At 44.5% G+C, this 17,851-nt stretch overlaps 1 protein-coding gene across 1 annotated transcript; it reads left to right on the top strand.

The window, feature by feature from the left end:
• Positions 1–557: 557 nt before the first annotated feature.
• Positions 558–12,637, top strand: ERICH5 (glutamate rich 5). The gene is made up of 4 exons (XM_015405859.1): positions 558–860; positions 7,825–8,319; positions 9,524–9,631; positions 11,408–12,637. The coding sequence occupies exons 1-4, from the start codon at positions 770–772 to the stop codon at positions 11,428–11,430; spliced, it is 717 nt and encodes a 238-aa protein (XP_015261345.1). The 5' UTR covers positions 558–769; the 3' UTR covers positions 11,431–12,637.
• The last annotated feature ends 5,214 nt before the right edge of the window (positions 12,638–17,851 follow it).

The following is a 17,851-nucleotide window of genomic DNA, read 5'->3' as shown; positions in this document are numbered from 1 at the left end:
CTCCACGAACGGGGCTGGGGGGTTAGAGCCAATACTTGCTTCTCTCTTGCCTGTAATCAGTCCCGACTCCTCCCGGTTCTGGGCAGCAACCATTTACTTAACTAGTTGCATGGACATCTAGAAAATAATGACAATTAAAACTGGAAACGGAATCCTCCCTTTAATTTGGACAGGTTATAGCCACACTCTGGCCCAAAGGATTTTATCTGTATAAAGAAAAAGGCTGTTGTGGAATAAGGACATTGCGGGGGCCTCTGGACACTGGTTTATTTTTGCCCCAAACTTTTATAACTGTCCTAAAGGTCGACAAGGAAGCCCCACGTAAACTCGCGGCGGTGGGCGGCCACGTGGGTTGCTGCTGTGTTTGGGGCGACTGTGTACAGCTGTCTACCACGCAGGGTCGGCATGGCCCTGGCCATCACCTCGCTCGCCCTCCCATCCCGGCGTCCCTCCGCGCGCGCCTCGGACCACCCCTGCCGCGCCTGCGCCTGCCAGAAAGAATGCCAAAAGTTTGCAGCAGACAGTGGAACCTCTTCGGCTCCCCCTGACCGCGCCGTTCTTATGGCAACAGAGCGCCGGCGGTAAACATTCCAGCGCGAGCCTGGGAGGTCCGGTGGCACGCGCAGCCCAGCTGGGGCTGGCTTCCCCGGCCAGGAGGCACCTGCGCGCATTCGCCTGGCGGGAGCCGAAGCGGAGAGTTGGCGCGCTCGCCAAGGAAGGAGTCGCGCGTCTCCTCCAGCCCTGAGCGCGGATTTGGCCCTGCGACGCCATGGGGTGCTCGAGCAGCGCTCAGACCCAAGTCAAGGACGGCAGCCGGCCGAGCCCCATGGCCCCCGGCACCAACGGGCTGCAGAAATGCGGTGAGCGGCGCCCTTCTGGCCGGGGCTCTTCTTCTTGGCGGGAGCGGAGGAGGAGAGGGCAATAGCAGCCCCACAATGTTCGTGCTGTACTAGTATAAATAGGACTAAGGGGTGAAGGGAAGAAGGGCGCTCCAGCTATAACATGCACTTAGTTGTGTGTTTGTTTTTAATCTCGCCTTCCTTCTAAGGAGTCCAGGCTGGCTTGCGTGGTTCTCCCTCCTCTTCATAGCAACCCTGGGAGGTAGGCTAGGTTGAGCTAGAAGGACTGGCTCAAGTTTTACCCTTACGTTTCATGGCAGTCAGAGTGGATATTTGAACCGGGACTCCCGAGTCCAAACCCACCACTGACCCACGTTGACTCTCCTTCCCGAGGAGTGTTATTTCCAGAGTGTGCAGGAGGGCAGGGCTTCTGCACCTTTTAATGACGGAGGGAGAATTTTTGCAAGCGCAGCTTCTGTCGATCCTGCGGGACAAGCGCCACTAAGGGAAATTCCGTCCCGGAATGCAGAAAGCTCTTAAGGGTAGTGGAGCCTCTTTTGCCCCTGGCTGTCCTGTTTGTTTATTGTTTTCTCTTGCTGTTCTCCTTGTGGTCCTTGGACAAGCCCTGGCATGCTGTTTTGGACCACACGCTGCTGGTACAAGGGTTTTATTATTTTTGTTCCTTCCCGCCCCCTCCCAGCTTAATTATTTCCATGGCTGATCCAGGGAAGAGAAAGAAGTCCTGCTGCCCGGTGTCTATGGTGAAGGCTTGTTTCTGAAGTTCTGAATCATTCAGCCTGATCCCAGACAGCATGTCCCCAGTGGTACTCTCTTCAGAGTAGGTGTGCATAGGGCCGAAGACAGTTGTTATTGCATGCAGGTGGCTTTTAAATTTTTTTGGTAGTTTAACTTGCAAAATTAAATGCGAAACTGGAGTGCTGGAGTTTACGCTATTCAGTTGAGCCAGTCCTTAAAAAAAAAAACCTGAGTTCAACCAGTGTTTACCTGAAAACGTTATATATACACTAATGGATTTAAGTACCAAGAAAATGTTTGGACAAAAATTTATCTTAAGGTCAAAGTTCTTTAACTTTTCCCAAGCTTGTGGACAACCTTGTGTTTGGTTTTCTCATGTATGTGTTCCTAAAAAGGTAAAGGTAAAGGTTCCCTTGCTCAAAAGCCAGTCGAGTCCGACTCTAGGGTTGCGACGTGTTCCTACAACTATAGATAATCTCTGGTATGTGGCAGTGTTCATTCTTACGGGAGAACAAAATTTTAAGACACTTAAAAATGGTTATTTTCTTACATAGATATTGGGTAATTTTTTTGCAGTCCATAAAGTTGCATAAAGACAGGAGGGCCTGGTGTGATGTGGTCCATGGGGTCGCGAAGAGTCGGACTCGACTGCGACTGAACAACAACAACAAAGTTGCATGACTGAAGTATTTTTTTGGATTCGAAACCTGTGCTTCCTGAGTGAAAGCGCTCTTCTGAATTAATGTCCCCCAGGCTTCCATGAGATTATGATGTGCTTTTGTCTGCCACAGGAAAGTGAAGACTGATACACTGTGCAGCTTTTACATGATAGATCTCAAAATGGCTCCTGTCCTACATTTTAGTCTCTGCTGATGTTTAGAATGGTTTCCCTCCATGTACCCACCCATGGTTCCTGCTGTTTTTACAGAACCTCATTTGGTCATCTTAGTAGATGACTTTTGTCAGGAAATGTTATCCTACCTTTTACATTTTTATTGTCCTTTTTATACTGGAGCTTAGGACAGTGTAAATAGTGTCTCCCATTTTATCTTTATTTTAACTTATTATGAAGATCCCAAGGTTATCCAGTGAGTTTAACGGGGCTTTGAACTCAGGCTTTCCCCTCTCCTGTTCTGATGTTCTATTACACCACAATGGCACTTGGACCATGAAGAAACTTTTGATGTCATTGATTGTGTTGTTCTCCTAGTTTGCTTTGTGGTCAACCATGCTTCTATCTCTTACGCGGGTTTTAGAAAATGGTGCTGGCGGGTTATTGTTCAGCTTCTCAGTGGTGACATCGTAGAGTCTCTGAAGATTGTCTTCTATTCTCCCATGTTAGTTAGCATTTACATTAAACCACTGATATAGATTGTCCCAGGATTCGGGGGGGGGGGGCGCAGGGGGGGATGTTTTCCGTATGCTGTTGAAGATTTAGTTGTATGGTTGTGGACAGTGTTCCCTCTAAGCTGAGTTAGTGTGAGCTAGCTCACAGTTTTTTAGCCTCCGGCTCACACATTTTTGTCTTAGCTCAGGAAGGATGGCTCCAGAGCAAACTAATTTATGCAGTATCCGAATTGCCCGCTCACAGCTTCAATGCCAGTAGCTCACAAAGTAGAATTTTTGCTCACAAGACTCCACAGCTTAGAGGGAACATTGGTTGTGGAGTACCTGTTTGGAATTATCGATGGGCTGAATGAAGGTGAATAAACTGAAACCCAGTCCAGATAAAGACAGAGGTAGATTCCATACGGCTTGTTTGTTCCTGCTCTGAGTTCATGAGAAGTGAGTCTTGTTCCCATCAGCATTGTGGTACTCTTGTGCATCTTGTGGCTTTCCCCAAGTCCCTAAACCTGCTTTTCTTTAATATTTTGGAAAGATCACAGCAAAGCTAGGGTGATAGGAAAGTCCAGATCTTTCCCAGTTTCACTCACTTGGTGCCATTTTCTGTGCTGCAGCCCCCCATTGCTGCCACCCCCTCCATTTTATTGGGGATGGTTTTGGGGGGGAATTAATGTGATTAATTGACATATTTCTGTGTTATAGCAACTGATCAACTATCAATTCTTTTTAAAAAACCCTAAAAAGCACACACACACCCAGGATTGCAGCTGTAGGGTGCTGGGGCAGAGAGACAGTGGGGACATTTGACTACAGTATGAACAATTGGTTCCATAGTGTTACTGCCTTGAATTGCAGTTATGGACATCTTTGATGGATAAATTAAATAGAATGTAAGTAGCTTAAGTATCATTGATATCTTAAACTGAATCCAACACAATGAAATCTTAGTTTGAGGTTTTTAGGGGGGGTTTGGGGGGAGGAGATTTATGCCTTCTGCAAACCTTAGCAGTGCTGCTAATACTGTTCTTAATACCCTTATAACTACTCACCTTGCCAAGCTGATTGTATGCATGTTTGCTTAGAAGGGCTTTCAGGTGTATTTAGTGAGGCTTACTCCCAGGTTCAAGTAAGCATCCACACCTTTTCTTAGCCATCATTTGCCTCTTGATGGGCAGAACTTGATATATATATATTTGTGTGTGTGTTTTGTGTGCTTGCCTGAAGGTCATGGTGGCTTCTGACAACCCCTACTGGGGGCTTGGACATTTTTCAGAGAGTTGGCTTGATTAGTCTGCCTCTGTGTCCTGCCTCTGGTATTCCTTAGAGGTCTCCCTTCCAAGTACTTGCCAGAGTTGGCCCTGCTTAGCTTCCAAGATCTGACAAGATCAGGCTTGCCTGGGCTATCCAGGTCAGGGCCAGTCTTTTTTGTTTTCATTTGCATCCTGCCTTTCCTTTCATTATGGAACTCAAGGCTGCATACTCTGGGTTTTTCGTCCAGGCATTGGCCAGACCTGAATCTACTTGGGTTCAGACTGCCAGATCATGTGCCTTCCAACCACAGATTAACATAACACAATAGCTGACTTGATCCTGATAGAGCAACAATGCGTTTGTGTGATTCTTCTCTGCTTAATTTCCAATGATTTCACTTCAGCAAAACATGCACTGGAAAAAAAAAGTGTCAGCATTCCTGGTTGTACCTTTCATGTGCAATAAAATGCAGTACAATGGATGGATGGAGGGTACTGAAGGTGTGGAGTTGGTTATAATTGACTTAAAAATCTTATTATCATTTTATTAGAAAACAGACATGTCAAATGCAATTACAGTATTGACATTTACCCTTAAGGTCTCTTCGCTCAAGACATTTCATGCAGAATAAGGTACAGTTCAATTACCTGTCAGAATTAATTTGAGTAGAAAACTATGCTTAATTTGATGGCTCGTAGAGAGATTTTTTCCTTCCCCACACCTCTAGCATGTTGAAGCCTGAAAGCAATCTTTGCTCTACCTTCTTACTTCTAAACTGTTTTTTGGGGGGGCTAACACGGTTAGCGAAATAGCTATAATTATTATAGGCAGGGTATGTATAGAGCCACCAAATGAGAAGGGAGCACTCACTGGAAAAGACCCTGATGCTGGGAAAGATTGAAGGTCAAAGAAGACGGGGACGGCAAAGGATGAGATGGTTAGACAGTGTCAGCGATGCAACGAACATGAAATTGAGCCAACTTCGGAGGACGGCGGAAGACAGGAGAGCCTGGCGGGAGATTGTCCATGGGGTCGCGAAGAGTCGGACTCGACTGTGCGACTGAACAACAACAAATGTATAGAGCGAAGGCCTAAATGTGCCAGTGATCTAGCGTGGTATGATTAGAGTGTCTGATTAGTATTGGAGAGACCAAGTTCAAATCACCACTCCTTTATGGATGTTTGCTGGGTGACCTTGGACCAGTCTTGTGAGAATACAATGGGAGATGGGAGAATGACATTGTAAGTCTCGGTGGGTTCCCACCAGGGAGAAAGGCAGGATGCAAACATTTAAATAAGTACATATTGTTTCAGGTTAGGGTAAGCATTATCCCAGGTAGAATTACAGACTTTTAGAGTTCCGCATGCTGTGAATGACAGTCATTCACTTACAATAGAAAAAAGTAAAAGAGTAAATTTGGGAACACTGGGCTAGGTAGGTTAAGCTTATTCCTGGTGACTCTGGTCCTGGGGGTAGGCTTTTGCATACACATCCACAGCTGCCAAAATTACAAGCTTGTTTACTTTGTGCCATAGAAATCAATGGGAGATCTGAGCTTTGCCTGGGTTAAGTTTCTTGATCAAATTGCAGGGCACAACTAGATGCTGTATGGAAGATCTGTGATCAGGATCTCTTGTGGGTTTGTTTTAATAGTAAATGCAGCCACAGAGGATGTTGGTATGAAGTATACCAAGACTATGTTGTCAGTGAAGGTAGCTCTCCCCTCTGTAAAATAATTCCCCTCCCCTCATGTTGCTATTTGACCTTTGCAGGATAACATTCCTCATTCGGGGTAAAGGCATACAGAGATAATTGCCTCTCCCCAGTGTTGTAGCTGTGACCCAATTCCCCTTTTTCCCCAGGGCAGGTTCTGGTCACAGATGTTCTGAGTTTCAGTTATAGTTTAATCCACAGGAACTAACTTTTTATTACTTCTGGAACAGAAAAACAAAGCAAATCTTAGTTCAGGGATACGAAATAGTACATTGGTTCTATTTCAACAAACTGATCCTTGTTTATTGGTAGATTCTTGTTGGCATACCTTTGAAGAAGGCCTTTGAACTGTAGCAGCCTTCACTGGGAAATGCCAAGTCATGTTGTACATTAGTGTATGACTGGGATGCCCAGGTATTCCTTCTGCTGTAGAAACTGTGGCATCTTCAGCCTATGTTTGATGTAGCTCTACATGAGAACTTCTGTAACAGCAATTGTTGGGATAGTTTCAGAGGGCAACCATGATGGTCTGCACTAGAACGGCTGGATTCAAGTCCAGTAGCACCTTAGAAACCAAGATTTTGGGGGTGTAAGCTTTCAAGAGTCAAAGCTTCCTTTGTCAGACACAAGTTAGAATGGAGATCTCTGAGTCCTTATATATACCGATCAGAAGGCTGGAAGGGTATTGCAAAGCAGTCATGGGGCAAATCTCTCTCACTTTCCTTCCTACAGATCACTCAAATTATCAATGTGGTGTTATCAGGTCTTTCTAACCTGCCAGTTTCTTAATATAATTTAAGAAAAATTAACAATCATGGCTAGGCTCCAGGATAAGGTTGCCAGGTCCCTCTTGGCAAACAGTAGAGGATTGGGGGGGGGGCTTACCTGTAGAAAGAAGAAGGCCTAGGCCACGTTGCTGGTGTCACATAGGGAGTGACATTATCATGCCAGCAAAACCTCTCTGGTAAAGCTTCTGCTATAGCGTTTTTGCCCCAATACCAGAGTGTCACCCGGAAGTTGCTAGCATGATGATGTTACTTCCTGTGCAGTGCCAGGAAGGTGACCTAGGCCTTCTTCTTTCTACTGGTATAAAAAGAGGGAAGAGCCCAAAAAGAACTGAACAAGGGGGCTTGCATGTGATCCTTCCAGGTGTTTGCATCAGCACATTTCCACAACTGAGTTTGAGAGTACAGGAGGGTTGGAATATACCATAATGGAGATGTGAAATCTTTTATTTAAAATATGTATAGACCCACTGAGTTCACAAAGCAGCTTGCATGTAATTCTGTCCAAAATACTATCAAAAGAAACAAAATAAAAACAGCCAGTAGCAGTTAAAGAAATAAGCAGACTTCCAAAAACAAATTAGTCTGCAAAAGGAGACTTTTTGCCCATTTAAACTCCATATACAAATGAACATTCCATTATGTTTTAAAAAGAAATCTTTCTGAAATAACATCAGTCCCAGCTGGTACCTAAAGGCCCAAAGAGAAGGAGCTTTCTGCTGTGTGTGAGAAACGTGCATAGTAGTGCATATGTATGGGAACCTCTTCCAGTTAATGTGCGCGGCAATAATCATAGTAATCAGGATTACCAAAAAGTAATCCTGAAGCTGGTGCAGGTGATGATATCTCCCCTGTGTAGCATTTGTAATTAACCCATTTAGATATGTACATAGTAGAACAATGGTCATGTAAGCAGATATGTAGAAGCTGGGGTATAAATTTTAAAAATCTATCTAGTACTGGCAGTTGTAGGTATTTGGACCTGGTTCCTCCTAGATATTTGCCCAACACACTATATACCACCACAGCATAAATAACAAGTACTATGAATTCGCTGCTGATCTTTCTCAATAACAACTTTACTCTCCCCCCTTCTTCTCCTTCTTTAAAATGCATAATGACATGGCTACATCAGATGACAATTCACCCATCAATGATGAAAATGAAACCATACCTGACCAGACCAAACTTGGAGGAATGGATGAAGTAGATCTTGCATCTGACGGAACAAAATTAAGTGAGGATCTTACCCAAGAGAAGGCAGATGTTTTGCTTCCAGAAATAACAAAATGTGCTCTTTCTGCCTGTCAAAGAGTAGACCCAGAAGGTACAGAACCTCCGCCAGTGTCACCGGAAGAGAAGTTCAGCAGAAGCGAGCCTTTGGCTACAGGCCTTGTAGAAGCCAGTGAGCCTCAACCTGTGGAACTAACAGAAGGTGATGAGCCTCATCCTGCCACAGAACCTGCCAATGCTCAGCCTCCAGAAATCGCACAGGACGCTAAACCTGAGCTTGTCAAACCAACAGAGGGGAGCACACCTGAGCCTTTGGTGATGGCAGAGGAAGACTTTAATCTTGTAACAGAAATGGTGAAGGAACTGCTGATAGAGGAAGAGGAACAGCTAACCGAGGGTAACCAATGTTATTACAGATTCAGAAGGTCAGGTTCTGAGCTATGTGCAAATTCCACTGAGTGCAGTGGAGATGGTGTACATGAGCATCTGAGGGCAGAATCTTGTCCAGTGAGTTTGGATTGTGTGTAGCATTTGTAAATAATGGAGTTATGAGCACTAGTGAGAAGTCAGATCTGTTAACGGTTCTGTTGAATGACTGAGCTCATTGCTCAATTTCCTTACACTCCCATGACTGAGCTCATTGCTCAATTTCCTTACACTCCCGTTTCATGCACTTTCCCAAGCAGAGTGTATACTAGTTACAATTATAACTATATAGTGGGGAACTTGTAGAAGAATAAACCATGTGGCTTATTTATAGAACTTTCTTTAAACTCATTTTGGCAACATCAAAATAACCCGGTCAGTTCCAAGACAGCTCAGTCAAAATAACCTGTTATTTCTTGGGTATAATTAACTTAAAATACAACATTATTAGATTCAGAATGCCTGGTGTCACACTAATAGTACTTTGTCTAGAAGAATTTGCCTTGCTTTCTTAAATCAGTGGTCTTGCTTGCATCCTGAATCAAACTGTAACTAGCAGGGTACCTCTGAAAAGTATGAAGGTGATAATTACTCTCTGTTGTTTGTCCCCAACATTTGGGAAAGGATGTAGATTGACTTGAAACATAGTTTCATTTAAACCTATTGAGTGTTTGCCTTGATAGCAATCTCCCTTAAAGATATCCTCCTGTTCCATTTTGATATGGTGTGGGTAGCAAGACCTCTGCAAAATGCATAGAGTAGCAAACACAGTTGTATTTGTTTACTGAAGGCCTCACGGTCATCCAAACTGATCAGATGCTTGAATGAAAGAGAATTCTCTTTGTGTCAAGGGCGAAGTTCACATAATGGTTTTTAGCAATACGATCTCTATTAACTTATGACATTAAGTGCTTTTTCTAAAAGCACAAATTAAGAGACTAAGCCGAATAAGGAAGATAGCAGTAAATTTAAGCTATGGGCAGTGATAGATTTACTAATAAACACAGCAAATGCCTGCTTGGCAGCTGGCAGGTGCTGAATCTGTCCCTGCAGTTTTTGCCCTTGTTGATGTTAAAGGAAAGCACAAGTCATAGCAGAATGTCATCCATAAGGTGCCGCAGCACTCAATACTTGTTCAGTGTTCCCTGACTCGATCTCTATGGTTACTGTTCCAGGTGAGATGGGAGAAAAGGTGGAAACTGAGATGCACTCTGAGATAGTAAGTGAGGGCTCTGAAACAAAAGAAGAAGAAACAGGAGAAGCTACAGCAGCAACAGAGATAGGTATGTTGACGGAGAAGTTAAAGGCGAAATATTAGGAGCTCTGCAAGCTGTATTGGCATTTATAACCTTTTTGTTAGCAACTCCCTAGTTGCTACTCCTGTTTAAATACAACAGATGTTTTAACAGCAACCTGCAAATGACTTCCTTGTCATTTGCATATTTATTTTTTGAATCTATTTTATTATTTATTTAATTTATTCTCCCCGACGGGGACCCAAAGTGGCTTATGTCATTCTCCTCGCCTCCATTTTATCATCACAACAACCCTGTGAGGTAGGTTAGGCTGATAGAGTGTGACCCGCGCAAGGTCACCCAGTGAGCTTCCATGGCACGAGCGGGGATTCGAACCTGGGTCTCCCAGGTACTAGTCTGACACTTGTAACCACTATACCACACCAGCTTGGTTTGCTTTGGATTAAGGCCAAAACTAGGTGTTACAGCAGCAGACTGTCCCAACCTGCACGGGGGAAGGGGGAGATCAGATTTGCATGGCAAAAAAGGTGTGGGGGTGAGTGATAGAGATACTGGCTGCGTCCTTTGTCCTTGTATGGGAGCCCAGCTGTCTGTGCTCCCCCTTCTGCATGATTGGAGTGATCCAGGCTTAAACACTGATCTGTTGCTGCTGCTCTTGCACCTAGTTTGTTCCTAAGTTCCCCATAGTAGATAAGTCTGCTGCAAAATATGTTTTTAAGGATGTAGCCTTGGAAAATAAGAAGCTTAATTAAACATGTTTAATCCCATAGTTACTGTTTGCCAAACAGATTTTATTACTGCAGAGGATTTGGGATTTCCCCCACCCCTACTCTGCTGCTTTTGCTGGCATCTCTCTTTGGCAGTAAGGACTCTGATATGGGTAGATGTTTGGGAGTTCATTTTCTTGGCTGTACGGAGGACAAAGCAAAGTACAGGCTGATGAGGGACAAAAAGAACAGATGAAAAGGAGAGCAAAAGGGTTCATCACTCATGCAAGATCTAAAATTACAGCCAAAGCACAGTTCTTTAATTTCCATCACTCACACTTGATGGGGGATATTTCCTTTCTGTGAAACTGAAGGCCTCATCTTAACTTTATTGGAAACTAGTATCTGGGATTAAACCCCAAATAGCGGGGGAATGCTCAGTTTATAATGCTCAAATCATTATTTTGTGGGTGTTCTTTTAATCCAGGGCCGTGTTTTTGTTGAAGCTTACACTCTCCCAGTGGGTTACTCTTACAACTATGAATGTAAAAGTCTCAGTCTATGGATGACAGTTTATCTAGACTAGCTCTAGGCATGGGTCACCTCACCTGAAAGCTACTGGATCAACCACAGCCCTCTTAGACACTCAAAATTGCACATGGCTAGTGGAATCATACCTGCTGGGTGAATTTCTGATTCCCTCTGTAGGGTACATGGGTTTTGAATGCTTGCAGAGGAAAACTTCTTTCACAAGACTTGGTCCTGTTCAGAAACTAGTTTGTTTGTATTTTCTTGTTTATAAAGTACTTCAGAATTGCCTTCTCTGTTGTTATGATGTTAGGAATTACAGTCAATACTTGATTTTTTTGAAATACAATGAAGTGCCTGATTAAGAAAGAATTACACTTTCTGGTTGTGACCTTGTTCTTCCAATTAATTGGTTTATTTGGATAAGCTTATTGTGTCAATGACACTGTTTGGACATAATGCAAAAATACTGGAACAGGCAAGTTTCTTACAATTCATCTTCATTTCAAAGATCTGTTCCTAAAATGTGTTACACAAAAGTCCTTATATAATTTTTTTAATATTACAGAAGCTACTAATAATGAAGAGTGAATCATGGGTTCTGCATGGACTTCATCTTTGTTTAGGTACTGAAGTAACTATTACTCCAATTTGAAAAAAATCTGGATTTTATAAAAGCTTTTACGGACTTGCCATGAGAACTCAAGCAGTAGGGGAGAAAGGATTTTATTTTGGGAAGTCAAGTTGCCAAGACACCACTGAGGAATTGCAATGTTAAACCTTCACAGGTTTGCCGTATAGTGCCTTCTGTAAATTTCATATGAGTAGAACTGTATGTTGCAATGCAATAGCTTAACTAAAGTAGGTGAATAATTACAGAAGAGGTTGCATGCATTTTAAAATCATATGAATTCCCCCAACCCCCAGTGTTCTATACTGGGATGCATTACGGATTCTGATGTGATCTTACAGTCACAATCTGTTTACTGTACTAGAACAATTCTTGTGTGAAGCTTCAATTATTCATACATGTTTACAGTAGCTAGAGCTTAATATTGCTTCTCTAGTGTAATTTGGGCAGATGCATCAATTTTGAAAATGGGAAGAAATAGCCATCCTCAACAGTTGTTAAAATCTTCAACACTTCTGTACATTAAAAAAAGAGAGAAATGATTTATTTAGCACAGCAATTAAACATGCTTGGTCACTATTATAATGTGGTGGTAATGCTTTTTTTAAAAAGTAATATATTTAATAAAAGCACGCATATAATTTAATATTCTAATTGCATTAAGGCTGAATACTGCATTTTACAACCTACAGCATTTAGTTTCTACAGAGGTAAAAATTGCAACCAAATAAAATTAAGCTGCTCTTCATGTGCAGTAAGTGTGCCTTTCTGGGACACTTTGTAGACTAGGTTTTCCCTCCATATATACTTGCGGATTCTATTTGTTCATCTATTAGAAATCTATGTGACAATATGAAAACAAGATCCTTCAGTTAGTTTCCTTATATTTAAGTCTTAAGGTACATACTGTAAATGATAGCAGTCAGTTTCACATTCTTTTAAAAAACGGGGCTGTTTACCATGTGGCTTTACTGGTTGCATGGCTTGAAGAAGCCTGTAAACCGGAGCAGAAACCTTTTAATCCAGGGCAGTGATTACTATGTAGGACATGTTAGATATGCATTGATCAACAATCATATGTTTTATGGTTTGTTTTTGTGCTTTTTGAAGTAGTCTACAGCAGTCTTCATTTTGCAAGTCGACACCCTGATCTTAAATGCTGAAATAAAGTGCTGCAGTGGATGGAACTTGTGTGGTTATGTTGTCACTGAAACTATCTAAACACGCTATTGGCTGGGTTATTGCTTTTGGAATCTTTTGTGATAATTTGAGAACCAGCCAGTTGAAAAGATCTGTGATTTTTACACAACAGTGCATGCTGTGCTGTTTGTTGGATTGCTTGTTTCCATGTCTGAAAGCATGGTGACTATACATACCAAATACTACTTTGTTTTAAATATTCAGAGGTCTAAAACAAAGTCATCATGAAAATAACTTTCAATTGGTATAAGAAGTAACCAACCAATATACAGAACTGGAAATGAACATAGTTTGTCCATACAGGAGGCGGCTGTGCTGGTGAATCTCTTGAAGAAAATATCCATTGCCTTTAAGCTGTATGTGTAATTTTGATGTTGTCTATTAAGTTGTAGTGATAAGGTAACCAATTATTATGTGGCAAGTCTAAAAAAAATCCCTTTGTGGTAAAAAAAATGCTAGTTTGGTGTAGTGGTTAAGAGCGGCAGACTCTAATCTGAAGAACCAGGTTTGATTCCCCACTCCTCCATAAGCAGCCAGCTGGGTGACCTTGGGCAAGCCACAGTTCTCTCAGAGCTGTTCTCTCACTCAGTCACTCAGACTGTAAGCCTCTCTGAGACTCTGAGTGAAGGGTGGGGTATAAATCCAACTCTTCTTTTTGAGGGCCTCTTAGAAAAATCCTAATTTTTAAGAAAATGTTTCTAGTTTTTAAAGTTTCTAGACAGATAGACTCAATCAAGGAAACTATGGCCTCAGTTTGCAAAACCCAAGTCATTAACAGATAGGATGCTTTGGAGGTCATTAATTCATAGGATCACTAAAAGTCAGAAGCAATTTGATGGCACTTAACACAAACAAGAAGTTTCTAAATAAGGATTGACTTTCAGTTTATGCATAGAGTATGTCACAGACACATTTAGAGACAAGTTGGTAAGTGTACTGCTTGGAAAACGTTATCTTGGAAATAATCAGGTCTTTACCCAACCTCCTCCTATATTTAGAACTGCAAGGTTAATGTAAAATACATAATTAACAATATGCATATGTTATATTTGCTCACCTATGTACTGAGTTATTAGGTCATCTGTTTCAGTATTATCTACTTGATTGCCAGCAACTCTAAGGGTTTTGTGCAGAGAAATGACTTTTCTAGCCCTTGTTCCTGAAAGAGGAATTGAACGCACAGCCTTCTGCAGGTAAAGTATGTGGTCTAACACTGAGCCAGGACACATCTAAACTACTTCCAGGTTAACATTAAATGGTAAAAATTGGAGGCCGAATATGTAACTATATTGACTTGCATTATAGTCTGATTGCACTGCATCATAAAGGAACAAAACACTTAATGTAACATGTATGTTGCTACACTTCCTCTGGCACAAGAGCCTCTTGAATTAAAGGAATACTCCTTGCACTGAAGGGCAGTTTTCACCATTGTTTCTGGGTTGGTTGAAAAGAACTTAAAAGAAATTGGTTGGTTTAAAAGAACTCTTTATAACTCATCAGATATGTTACTTAAACAGTCTTCCAAATTCCAAAAAAAAAAAAAAAGCTATGCTGCCATGAAGGTTGGGGAGGTTGGTCTGTGTCTGGTTAAGTGCTATTGCATTCCTTTCTATGCTTATCTATACAGATGTGCAGGAGGACGTTGTATTGTCTAGGTTTTCCCTAGATGCCGTGGGAGAGTGTTGGTTCTCAGCTACAGCTACCTAATGGCCTCTAAGCTTATACCGCGCGTGGGAGAATGCCTAATTGGCCAGTGCTGTGGGGAGGGGGTGCATACGAATACCCTATATCCTATTATGCCCATGGGGCCGCCGCCATTCTTAACAGTGCCTATGTTACTGCATCTATAGCTCTGCAATAAAAGTATAACCATTCCTGAATGCGTGTACTGCGCTGTTGGCTGTGGGTTCTGACACCAAATGGCAAGTTTATAAGTAACCTGAAATTACTTCATTATCTCAATGAAGCATAGCTACAAAAGACAAAAAGAAAATGCAGTACAACCTGAAAACCACCAATGTGGATTATTATATTCTTGAAATGTTGATATTGGAAAGCAGACATAGCTCTCTTCAAACATTAAGACTAGGGAAGGGCACGGACCAAAAACCTTTTAGGGTTGATTAGGTTCGTGGGTTCCACAGACCACAAATTTTCATAAACTTTTCCATTTAACAAACTGGTTCAGGGTTCATGATTTCAGGATGTGCTAGAATGCCCCCCCCCCCAGGGGCTAGAGATGCCAAACTTGTTGTAAGTCTTCAGCTGACTCTCCTCTACTGGCCCTCCAAGTGTGGCAAAGATTGGATTTAAGAGGGCCGAGTTACAGCTGCTCAAAGCAGGTGCCCCCAGGAAAGTGCTCTGTGGGGAAATCACAGCCACAGAGGTTCAGGGGTGTGTCACATGGACCTCTTGTAAGGGGTGTGTCAAATGGACCTCCCTGGGATGCCCCTCTAGCTGACCTCCAAGTTTGGTGAGGATTGGCTGTTGGGGGGCCAAGTAACAGCCCCCAAAGCAGTTGCCCCCAGGAAAGTGCTCTCTGGGGAAACAAATCACAGCTGACCCTTCTCACTCACCCACCCACCCACCTGCTCACTGGGGACATTGTTCCTGTAGATGGACATGATAACCTTGGGTGTGGTCAAATGAGCTTACTTGTATGGGTAGAGGCTTGGATGGGGGGCATTGTTCCACGAGGTGGTAGTTGCGCTGAGAGGTAGATGTCAGTCCACAAGGTAGGTGTTGTGCTATGAGGTAGATGTGCTTATGGGGATGGTTGAGAGATGGGTAGCCCAGGAGAGGGAGGTTGACCTTGAGGAAGGCCAGCTCATTGACCAGAGCCAGGTCCAGGCAGGAGCAGTGGGGGCTGAGGAGGTCTCCCAGGTGGGAGAACACCCGCTCGCTCTGGACACTGGTAGGGGGACAGGTAGTTCATGGCCAGGCTGGCCTTGTGAGCCCAGTACTCCAGAGGATTGGACATGGGGGGCTCAGCAAGGTACTCCCTCACCAAAACCTCTGCTGAGTCCTTGCCCAGGGCATGCCTGGCCTCCCATCTCACCCCTGAGGACCAGTAGGTGTAGTGTTAGTAGTGGTGGCTCAGAGCCAGTTTGGTGTAGTGGTTAGGATTGTGGACTCTAATCTGGGAGAACTGGGTTTGATTCCTGACTCTTCCACATACACCTGCTGGTGTGGCCTTGGGTCAGTCACAAGTTTGTTTCAGAGCTGTTCTCTCACAAGCAGCTCTCTCAGCCCCACCTACCACACAGGGTGTCTGTTGTGGGGAGGGGAAGGAGATTGTAAGCTACTCTGAGATTCCTTCAGGTAGCGAAGGGCGGGGTATAAATCCAGTCTCCTCCTCCTCCTTCCCAATTGGGCTGAGGTGCTGTGCTCCTCTCCCTCTTCCTCCTCCAAATGCTTCCATCCCTTCCACTCTGGCCACTTCGGCTGGCCTACAACTTCTGTACCCATCTGCGGAGGTAGTTTTTCCATTGCTGGGGGTCAAAGATGCAGGCCACCCTGTACAACTCCTCTTTGCAGAGAGGACGCAACTGGGTGGCCACGCCTGTCTGCAACCTCTCCGCCAAGGCCCTGGCCCTCTGGACAAGAGCTGCCCCCCTGCTCCAGTGTGGAAGCCAGAACCCAGTCCAGCCCATGGATCAGTGGGATGGCTTGACCCAGGATGGCCTTATGGGAGCGGAGGATGTCAGTGGTGTCCTGGAAAGGCGTCCGAAAACACACCATTTTGAAAAGGGTCAGCCAGTCATTTGAACTCATGTTGATCTTTCCCCCATGCAGGATAGGCATGGACAAGATGATGTCCTGCACCACACTCTTCTGCTCCACTAGGTGCTCAATCTTCATGTAGGTGGAGTTCCAACAGGTGGGCACACCCTGCACTAGCCAGTGTTTGGGCTCCCCCCACTCATGCAGCCTTGATGCAGCGTGGTTCACTGCCGCCAGCATGTTTGGGGCCCAGCAACTCCCTTAGACTAGATTGGACTTTATTGGCAATGTTCTTTGCCATATGATCTTCATCCATCCCCTGGACATGGATCAGAACCACTTTGTAGCCCGGCAGCAGGACTGTCACCTCCTCCCGGAACACTGGTCTTCCCCTGGCAACCCGGAGGTCCTCTGGTTGTCTCCAGTGGGCTGTGAGGGAGAGGTAGCCATGCTGATGGTTGCTCCACAGGTCTGCTGTGAAGTGCAGTCTGCCCTCACGCTCTAGACAACTCCGCCTTGACCATCTGCACCACAGGGTGGTACATGGAGGGCACAACTCACCGGTTGAAAGTCTTCCGCAAGGGGATGGTATACTAGGGGGCAAAACAGTGCAGCAGCCGGCAAAAGTCCACCCGCTTCAACCCAGACAAAGGGTCCCCCACCAGGACAATCATCTCACTGATGACTTGAGTGATTGCCTCCTGGGCCTTCCCCCAGCCCTCTTGCTTGGGATAGCCACCGCCTCAGTGGGAATGACCTGTAGAAGGATGGACTGCCTTCAGGGTCCACTCCCACCCATAGCACTCTTGGTGTGAGTCCTCTGCCTTGCAGTGGACTCCTCCCCCCTCGCCCTGCTGGGTGCCACCTTCACCACTCCTTGCCATAGAGGCAACAGATTTGGGTGGTGCCTCTGCAGGTGCCTATGGAGGACGATGAGTGGTGTGGATGCAAGCCCCTCTGCACCTGGGCGTGGCAGAACCAGCACTCTGCTGCACAGGGGTCGCTCTGGAGGGTTTGGAAATGCTGCCAGAGTTCCCCCTTGAAACGGGCACCCCACAGTGGAGCAAGTGGGAATACTGAGAGGGGGTTGACTAGAGGCAGGAGCAGCTTGAGATGTGGAGGAGCTGGATGTTTCCCTTGGCCCCCACCTTCAACACGCAGAAAGGTGTGCTATGTGCGGTCTTTGGTACTACGTGCTGTCTTTGTTCACAATTGGGAAGGATTATATGGGACATCAGCCCCAGTAGCTTTGCCCTGCTGCCCTAGGGATAGAGCCAGTTTGGTGTCGTGGTTAGGAGTGTGGACTCTAATCTGGAAGAACCAGGTTTGATTCCCCAGTCCTCCACATGCAGCTGCTGGGTGACCTTGGGTAAGCCATAGTTCTCTCAGAGCTGTTCTCTCGAGAGCAGTTCTCAGTCAGAGTTCTCTCCGCTCCACCTACCTCACAGGGTGTCT

Source organism: Gekko japonicus, unplaced genomic scaffold, assembly GCF_001447785.1.
Source record: "Gekko japonicus isolate JY-2015 unplaced genomic scaffold, Gekko_japonicus_V1.1 scaffold232, whole genome shotgun sequence".
Taxonomy (NCBI): domain Eukaryota; kingdom Metazoa; phylum Chordata; class Lepidosauria; order Squamata; family Gekkonidae; genus Gekko; species Gekko japonicus.
This window is presented reverse-complemented; position numbering and strand designations above follow the sequence as displayed.

Bases quoted from the DNA above. Each gene is read 5' to 3' on its own strand.
- ERICH5 (XM_015405859.1), top strand. From the start codon at position 770: ATGGGGTGCTCGAGCAGCGCTCAGACCCAAGTCAAGGACGGCAGCCGG. The intron at 861-7,824 runs GTGAGCGGCGCC...TGGCTACATCAG, and splicing joins CAACGGGCTGCAGAAATGCG to ATGACAATTCACCCATCAAT. The intron at 8,320-9,523 runs GTAACCAATGTT...TTACTGTTCCAG, and splicing joins AGAGGAACAGCTAACCGAGG to GTGAGATGGGAGAAAAGGTG.